Genomic DNA, 9,227 nt, shown 5'->3' on the forward strand with positions numbered 1-9,227 from the left:
TCACAGGACGCCAGCACGAAGGATGATCCACGTCACCTCCCTGGGCCATCCGCAGGCGTCCTCCATGGCCCCCCGCCCACCTGGTGTCTTTCCAAGCTGCGCCAGGTGCTGAGGTGCTCCGTGGGCGCGGCCCTAAGTGCTCCTCGGCATTGGGCATTGAGAACCACGTTCAGCCCGGGGTGCCCTGGTTTTCCATTTGGAAAAGGCATTTCTCTGGGACAGTCCCAGGATGCTGGGGAAGTTCTTGATGTTGCCGGTGGGGATTCTGCCTGCGGCGCTTTCCTAGAGGGCGGGTGGTGTCTGCATTGCCCTCCTGGGTGCAGCGGGGCCACGGGTGTGAATTTTGTGGCCTTTGGAGAGGTCGGGGAACCGGTGAAGGGCCCTCGGGGTGTTCACTGCCTTCACGGGGCTCTGCGAGGGGACGGGAGGCGCTGCGCACCTGTCGTACCACCCCGCCCACCTGCTGGGGTCACCCAGCCCACCAGCGCCAGCGCCCCCCCAACTGCCCGGAGATTTCCAGCCCGGACCCACCCCCGCGCCCCCAGACCGCCTCTCTGCTTGCCCCATGTCCTCCTCACCGCCTCCCGGGGCTCAGGCCCAGCCTGTCTGTCTGTCTGGACTGTTCCCTCTGACGCATCCTGACCAGGGCGATCTGCTCTCACAACCAGAAAGGGACACGAATTACCTTTTGAACAAAGAAATGCAATTGTTACCCACCCCCACTCCACCCCCCGCGCGGGAGCCAGACCAGCCGGTGCTCGCGGCCAGGGCCTGACCCACGCCCCCCAGGCCTGGACAGCAACAGAACAGGGGAGAGCGTCAGGTCTCAGAGAAGTTAAGGAAGTTAGAAAACGTAGCATTTCAAACCCACGTGAACCCTGAAAACGTCGTGGGTATGATGTGATGCGGGAGCGGCTCAGAGCCCCCCTCCCGGTCCCCGCGGGCTAGGAGCCCCGCGCAGCCGCCTGCCCTCCGTCCACTCCACTGCAGGGGCACCTTGGGGTTATTTCCAGTTTTCCACGTGCACTAGCGACGTTACTGCGCGTGCACAGAGGTTCCCTACGGGATTTTTTTTTAAATTTAATTTATTTATTTGACACACACAGAGAGATCCCAAGCAGGCAGAGAGGCAGGCAGAGAGAGGAGGAATCAGGCTCCCTGCTGAGCAGAGAGCCCAACTCGGGGCTCGATCCTAGGACCCTGAGATCATGACCTGAGCGGAAGGCAGAGGCTTAACCCACTGAGCCACCCAGGCGCCCTCCCTATAGGATTTTAAGGAGTGAGACTTCTGGGCTAGCACAATAGGGCGCGTCTCTAACTTGCTATGAAATGCTGTTTTGTTGCTAAAGTGGACTGACGGCTGCCAACAGGACCGCGGACTCAATGGACTGTTCTTGCGGCAGGAAGCGCGCAGGTGTTTACTGACTTGACTGTGCGTCATGGCATCACGCCCCACGCTCAAAGCCTTTTCATCACTCCCAACAGAACCCTGCCCCTGTTAAACTCCCCTGTCCCCAGAAACGTCTCCATTGGGCGGTGTGTGTCGGGGGCACGGCCTCAGCCCCTCCCGTGAGTGTGGGCAGCACCGCGGTGTCCCTGCCGGCCTCTGGCACTCCGCCCCCGGCTTCTGAGGCTCCAGCTCCTGCGACCCCGGGTCTGCGCTTACTTCCCTGGCGGCCGACAGCTGTGGCCGCGTCTGGCGGCACGACCACGTTTGTCTGGGGAGGGACCCTCGAGCTGCGTCCGCCAGAGGCCACTGCGACTGCCTGCAACAGCACCACAGCCCCCGCGCCGGAGGAACCCCTGCTCCCTGTCTTCGCACCCGGACCTCTGGGAGCCCCGATGCCGACCTTCTCGGCACGAGCCTGCTCAGCCCTTCAGGTCCAGTATGTGGGGACGGCGTGCGGGTTCTGCGCAGACATCGGGTCACCTGCTGATGACCACACCCCGGGGCTTCTACTGTAATCCTAGCGCGTCCTTTCCTCCTGGTCTGGCTCCGGGCGCAGGCGGAACCGTGAAGGCGGCCCCCTTGTGTTCTGCCCTCGGAGGGGACGTGGGCCGCACGGGACCCCAGGCCACAGCACCGCTCCGGGTGCCGGGAGAGGGTCCGTATGGGTTTAGACAACCCTGCGATGCTCCTTATTTACGGAAGTATCCGAATCACGAACTGGCGGTGCCTTTTGGCACAGACTCAACTATTAAGGGGATAACAGGCCCCTCCCCCATCGGCAGAGGGGAGAGATCACATCCCCTTTGAGCCAATTTTGCCTTTCCTGAAAGAGACCTCACCTGGCTGTGCTCCGAGCTGCGCTCCTGCCCGTTGGGACCAGGTCTGTCCGCGCCGTGCTGGTGGCCTCTGTAGCCGTGAGCACAGACACCCGGGCTGTCCCGGCTCATAAAGTAAGGCAAGGGCTTTCCTCTTTTCAACCTTTGAGTCCCTAGAGGGCCGGAATGGGTTCCTGACCCCCCGTACGCCATCTGGACTTGCATTCTTTGAGGAAGACGAGACACTCCGGACACACCCCACGTGGTGGGCACGGGGTCTCCGGGCCGCTTGCTCACACGCCAGCCTCCCTACCTCATCTGTGCTCCTGTCCCCTGGCCCTGATCTCTTGCGTCCCTGCTGTCACGGTCCCTTTGCATTCCTGACGGTTCGGTGGCTCCTGCTCTTTTCTTGGACGCTGCTGCTGGCCAACGCCAGCCTGAACGGTCCTGGTAAACAACCAACGTCCACCGTCTCCTGCCCACAACGGCCCCCGTGCCCACGGGTTATGCCACCCTCTGCTCCTTGCGATGTCCTCCCTGCCCCGGAGCCCTTGTTCCGTCCTCGTTTCTGTACCTTCCGAAGCCCGAGGCTCGGCTTCTGAGTTTAGCTTGTCTGCCGCCGGGACTGAAGAGCTCGGGGCAACACAACCCCATGCAGCTTCTGTGGCTCCCAGGGGAGCTGGGCGCGTCCTCTCTCCAGTGTCAGGGAGGTCTGCGTGTTTGATAGGTTCCGTCCTTTTTTTTAAACTTGGGTCAGATTGTTGAGAAGGTTTTCTTTCTCCTCGAAGAGGAGTTTCACTCGAACAACAGGAAGGCCCTCACAACTTCCAGAGAGACAGGAGGCAGAAAAGGCCGTTCGCTGCTTTGAGACCGATTTTGTGACTCTTCTCATGACTAAACTGTACTGAGGAGACAAATTTCCAAGTCTTATTAAAATGTATTTTTCTGTGGCTCTCTTCTGGGCCAGCGCCGTCGAAGTCCCGGCCAGCCTTCCTGGGACAGGCGCTGAGGGCTGTGGGTGTGCACGGGCGCCTCCCACGCACACGGGCAAACGTCTGCCTCCCTACGAGCACAAACACACGGCAAGACGCCCGCACCCAACGTGGGGCTGGACCTCACCACCCACTGAGTCAGCCAGGCGCCCCCCGAGCTGACTCCCCTAAAGCACATGCGGGCCCCGCACCCGCGACTTCACGCAACTCGCAGGGTCGGGTAAGCCCCGTGCGCACGCCCACGTCACGCCACAGGGGACGGAGGCAGCGCGAGGAGGTTAAGGGACACGCCCTGGGTCCCAGGTCGCCGAGGACTGACTGGCTGGAGTCCCGAGAGCCGGTGCTCGTCCCCACCCACTCCCTCTCTAGGAATCCAAGCCACGGGGTCAGAGCGTGTTTCTTTCTCTTCTGACAACCTGGCAACGACCAAAACCCACCTGGCTGCTGCCGGAGAGGCCGGGCCGGCCTGCGACTGTGCCGCGGGGACGCCCACCTGCAGGGCCCGGAGCAGGGTGCCTGCCGCTGCCATCTGCACCTGTCATCCCATGTCCGGGCACCCATCCTGTCGGCCCTAAATGCAGAAGCGTATTTATCTCAGCATGATTTATAATGCCCGAGACCAGAAACCGCCCACGCGCCCGTTAGGGGACGGTCAGCCTCTCCGGAGGACCCTCCCTCCCCCACCTCCAGGCAGCGGCACAGACCACGCTCGCCGCCCTCGGAACGGAAAGGAGCGGCAACCCGGGACACAGATCCCACAGACACATGTGGCCTGGCGTGTCGTCGGCCGTAGACGAGACAAACCAACACGCTGAGGAGGACGGGGACAGCCCTGGACGTGCGTGCCATCGGGGTGGCCGCTGGCCGGGCATCGCACCCTGCGCTCCAGCACCCCAAGACGAGCAGCAGGGCTCGCCGCTCAGGGCCCCTCTGCGGCCTCCCAGGGTCTCCTTCTGCCTGCTGCCCCCGACATCCCCCCAGCAAGGGGTCTGGGAGGACGTGCGCACGGGACATTCGCTTGTGCTGTCGGGCTGTGGTCACATGCCACAGTGGAGTCGAGCGGGGACAGACGCATTAGAGCTGCAGGGCCAAGAACGGTCACTATCTGACCCTCCCAGAAGACGCCTGCTGGCCCGCTCCAGGTGCAGGAACGACCAACACGCGTGCCATTTGCCTCGTCGCGCTCCGAGCGAGTACAGGTCCTGTATTCTCTGCTGATCGTCTGAGAGTAAATCGCAGGCATCATGGCCGCAAACCCCCGGGGAAACCTCAGCGAGCGTCCTTCCCGACAAGGACAGGTGGGATGGCGGCGATCCAAGCAGGAACCGGGAAACTGATGCGGCTCTGCCCCCCAGTGGACAGTGTGCACACGAAATCTGCTAAATGTCCCGGTGACTTTCCCATCGAGGACCATACACGGTGTCCCCCTGGACCTCCTGCCATGCCCGGGGAAGCCGAGTCAGCTGGGAGGGCCCACTGCCTGGGGCCGGGGCAGGGTGCCAGCTCAGACGTCACAACACTGCGGCTTCTAGAAAGAATGGGAGCAAACACCTACCAGCCTGGAGAAGCATCTCCACCGGGAGCATCGGCCCTCTGGCGTCTGTGACCTCCTGATGTCTCCCCGCCTCATTCAGGACCTCCTTGCAGGAGGGAATCCCCCAGGGGCAAGGCCATTCTGGGGGTCCCAACAGCTGAAAGTGTGGCATCAACATTTTCCTAGTGAAAAGCCCATCACCTGCCGGCTGGCGGTCACCCGGCTCCCCGTACGCTGTCGGAAACTCTGGGACACACCGCGCCACTCTGAGAACATGGAGCCCCCTCCAGGCCACTCCCGGGGGTGAACCAAGGTGGGCACAGCACGTGGCCAAACCCGGGGAATAAGATAGAACTTGGGGGCCAGGCAGGAAGAAGTGAAACTAACCCGGAGAGCTGCCCTCCGGGGGGCAGGGCGCACTGCCTCAGGACCGAAGAGCCCCGTGGGGCTCACATCCTCGGGACGTCTACTAGTGTCCAGTGCAGGACTCTCCCACGGTGGCAGCACGCGGGTCCTGAGGGACCCACCTGAGTGACTCAGACCGCTCACCTGGGCCAGGGGGACGCACAAGGGGTCTGGTTCCTGGGGCTCGGGTGGGGGATGGAGCTGCTGCAGTCCGGGGAGGGAAGCCAGAGCACAAACCACTGCCACCATGGCCAGCTGAGTGGGGCCAGCAGGCGTCTGGTGCAACGCCGCAGGCATGACCGCAGAGCACCGCTCTCAGCTCAGGGCCACCGGCCTCCCCCCGCCAGGCTGCACAGGGATGACCCGGCAGGTCGGGAGTCTGCAGAGTCAAGTCTTCAAGGGAGCTGAGAGGGCTGAAGCCACAGCGGACGCCATGGGCAGAGGCCGCCGTGGGAGGTGCTGGGCGGCTCGCAAGCAGCCATCTCCAGAGTCCCAGACAGCTGTTAGTGTCCCCAGGGTCTCTGGGGCCACAAGCCCCTCCCACGTTGTCGTGGTGCATCGGTCCAGGTCTTTAGCACACTCGAGCACCTGCTTACCCCACTGGCTTGATTCTCCAGACAGAGACGGGGGCGCCCAGGCACAGGCGTGCTGTGCTCCCGGAGCCCCCCGCATCGCGCAGATGCTGCAGGAGGGACGGCTCCCATCGGCACCAACACCGCGCAGCTTCCCCGCGCTCAGTGCTTCTTCCGGGGGTGATGCTTCCGATGGCGAATGAGACACGAGCTGTAGGCAAAGGTTTTCCCACATTCCTTGCACTCGTACGGCTTCTCTCCGGTGTGCGTCTTCTGATGTTTCAGGAGATTGGAGCCGCAGTTGAAGGCCTTCCCACAATCGCTGCATTTAAAGGGCTTCTCTCCGGTGTGGATCCTCTGGTGCTTGGTGACGTCCGAGCTGTGCCGGAACGTCTTCCCGCATGCCTCACACCTGAAGGGCTTTTCTCCCGTGTGAACCCTCTGGTGGCGAAGGTGGTCTGTCTTGTGCTTGAAGACGCGGCCACACTCGCCGCACTTGAAGGGCTGCTTTCTCTGAAACGGCACGAACACAGGAACCCCCTCAAAGTCGTCTTGAAACGAAGCATCGAAGGCGTTGAACACGTGTTCTTCGTCTTCAGGGCTCAGGCCGGCTTCCTTCCTGGGCTTCTTGGCCGACGTGGACCTCTGGTTGGCCCTTTTCTCCCCGGATGCTCTCTCTTCTTCGGGAGCGTCCTTTAACAAGTCTCCTTCTTTTGGGGTCTGTGCCTTTTTGCCCCTTTTTTCCATCTTTCTTTGTTCCCGGGAGAGGAAGGGCCACTGGAAGCCAGGGCGGGCTGAGGAGAAAGGCCAGGGCCGAACGCCCCACTTCTTCTGAAAGCTCTTGCTTTAGTCACAGCCCTTCATCCTCCTGAGCTTGTGATGAGCGCTCTGGGCTCTGGGGCAGGGAGTCTGCACGGAGGGAGAACACCACCAATCCTTGTGCTGCTGGAGAAGCCAGACCGTGAAGGTTAGATCACACAGGTGTGCGGGAGGAACAGAGCTGTGGGCCCCTGCGGTGCAGAGTGGCTAAGGGACAAATGGGGGCCCCCAGAAACTTGGCCCTTTCTCTGCTCGTTGGTTCCCCTTTCAAACACAACACTCGCTCTAACCCCCTCCCAGGGGATGGGGTCTCTAGGCATGTGTCCAGTGGGGTCTGACATGGACCATGGACCAATAACTCTGTGCGGTCCCCATGTTGGCTTTTTTCCATTTTCTCCCTCCTTCTCCACTGCCTGTATTTGGGACCAGATGATGTGCTCTTAAGAGCGTGGAACCCACAAGTGCCCCTTTGGGAGCTATCCTCCTGTCACCCAGAGCCTGGAGTCTGAGAGGATCAGATGGGGCCGGCTCCCCAGGGGCACCCCAGCCCTCCTCCCATGGTCCATCTCCATATGGCAGCCAGCAAACCCCCCACATATCTGTCCCAAACCCCAGTGGCTTCCCTCATACTGACGAGCCCCATACCTGCCTGACCGGGCACCCTCCTCACTCCCCTCCCCCCATCTAGCTGGCTTTAGGCTCCTCAAACATACGCAGTCCTTCCTGCCTCCGTGCTTGGCTGAATCCAGAAATAGGCCAAGGGTAGGTGTTCATGGGGCTGGCCCCTCGCTTCAGAGCTCTGAATGGGCCCTTCTCAGAGACGCCTCCCTGACTCCCCAAAACGCCGCCCCCACTCCCTGTTCCCTGACCAGGCTCCGGACCTCCCTGGGGCCCTTAACCAGAGCCTGCTCCTTAAACACCCACATCTTGTGTATACTGGGAGTGCCCGGTGTTCCCGGTCGCTGACTCCGTCTGACAGCACCCATTGCACCACGAACTCAGATGGGATCCAGCAGCCCCCAGCGTTTGTAGGAGCGTCACAGCCCCTAGCTCCTTTGCTGAGTTCCCTCTTGTTTCTGGATTATTCCTCGGCCTCCGCTTCTCGGTGCTCGTCAGTGGAACCCCAGCGTCAGGCCCGGACAAACCTGACTCTAACTGCCAGTGAGAGATCTCCACAAGACTGAGGAAAAGCCTCCCTTTTCAGAAGAGAAAGCTCCACAGGCAGGTCCCGTTCTGACCCTCCGGCATTTCCTGTGAACAGTGTTCCTAGAACAGTGTCCCGTGGCCTGCGACGGCTACCATATCCCTGACAGGCTGTCTCACCCCAAAATGGGATGTCCTAGGTGGTAATGACGCAGGGATGTATTTCTCTTTGAATCGGGTTTTTCCGTCCCATTTATCTACCTGAACATTTTCATCTGTGCGTCCGTCCAACTCGTGTGTGACGACACCGTAGCTTTTTTCAAACAAAAATTTCTTAAAGGAAGCTGTATGCCCAGCGAGGGGCTTGAACTCAAGACCCGGGAGGGAGAGTCCCAGGCTCACGGAGGCAGCCCGCCAGGCACCCCAAGCAGTCCGGAGGTATAAATACTTGGAATTCTCTTGGTCAAAGGGCAGGCGTGGGCTTCCTCTCCCCCACGCAGAGGCAGCGGCGAATCCCTGTTCCTGACAAGGAGTCCGCGGGTCTGGCTCCTTCCGAAGGAGAATGCGCGGGCGCGCGCGGTCCGGGTTCAGGCCTCTGCCGCCCGCAAGGCCCTGCGGGGGCAGGTTCTGGGAGGAGCCGCTCTCAGCACCCGCGGGGAGCCGGAACCGAGGCGAGGGCAGCTCGTCGGGCTGAGGGCGGCCCGCGGGGGCGAGCAGCGCAGAGCCGGCCCGTGCGCGCAGCCGGCGTCAGCGGGACACCCGAACACCAGGGGCCGCCGGGAGAGCGCCCTCAACCCCGGAGCCCCCACTGCAGCGCCCGCGCGGGGCTCCTGGGCGCTCCGGGCTCCTGGGGGACCGGCTCCGAGGCGGCGGCTTCCCGCCCGCACCGCCAGCGGCGAGGCCGGGGCCCGCACGCCGCGCTCGGGAACCATCCTCGGGGCCCGTCCCCGCCGCCCAGCAGCAGGGGCCGGACGGCAGCGCGCACCGAGCTCCGCACCCGCCGCGAACGCGTCGCCCCGAGGGCCGGGCCCGCACCTCGCAGGCCCGCACCGGAGCGCCCGCCGCAGCCGCCGCGGCGCTCTGGCCACCCGGCCCCAGGGCTGAGGTGCGGCGCGCCGGGCAACGCCGGGGCAGCCCTTTCCCCTCCGGCCAGGCCTCCTGAGGCTTCGGGGAGCCCCCGCGGCCCGGGTCCCGCAAACTCCGCGTCGGAAGCAGCCGCGGGCGGTGTCGGCCGCGGACAGGCCCCGGAGGACAGCACGGGCGTCCCCGCCGACGGCCTCGGGGCGCCGCGTCACCTCGATCCGCTCCGAGCGGCTCCTCGCCCTCCCTCCTCCCCGCGGCGCCCGGGAGCCGGAGGAGGGGAGGCCGCGGCCCTGGGCCGGGGGGGCGGGCCCGAGCGACGCCGGAGGGAACCGGCGAGTCCCTGGCTGGAGGTCGGGAGCCCGGGGACCGACGACCCCTTCTCCCGGCGCCGCCGCAGCCGCGGTCCCAGCCCAG

The 9,227-nt window shown here is 63.5% G+C and overlaps 1 protein-coding gene across 4 annotated transcripts; it reads right to left on the reverse strand.

The window, feature by feature from the left end:
• Positions 1–681: 681 nt before the first annotated feature.
• Positions 682–8,124, reverse strand: ZFP41 (ZFP41 zinc finger protein). Of its 4 annotated transcripts, none has more exons than XR_006815393.1 (3): positions 7,301–8,113; positions 3,695–6,710; positions 682–3,159 (listed from the first exon to the last, which is right to left on the reverse strand). XR_006815393.1 is itself a non-coding variant. In XM_045981804.1 (3 exons), exons 1-3 carry the CDS (start codon positions 5,753–5,755, stop codon positions 3,008–3,010), a joined length of 870 nt encoding a protein of 289 aa, XP_045837760.1. In that variant the 5' UTR covers positions 5,756–5,922; the 3' UTR covers positions 682–3,007. The 4 variants fall into 4 exon arrangements, 3 of the variants coding, with proteins under 3 accessions (XP_045837760.1, XP_045837780.1, XP_045837770.1); XM_045981804.1 differs by lacking the exon at positions 7,301–8,113 and having other exon boundaries at positions 682–3,328; positions 3,695–3,828; positions 5,341–5,922; XM_045981824.1 differs by having other exon boundaries at positions 682–6,710; positions 7,992–8,124.
• Positions 8,125–9,227: the final 1,103 nt, after the last annotated feature.

Source organism: Meles meles, chromosome 1 (assembly GCF_922984935.1).
Source record: "Meles meles chromosome 1, mMelMel3.1 paternal haplotype, whole genome shotgun sequence".
NCBI classification, from domain to species: Eukaryota; Metazoa; Chordata; class Mammalia; order Carnivora; family Mustelidae; genus Meles; species Meles meles.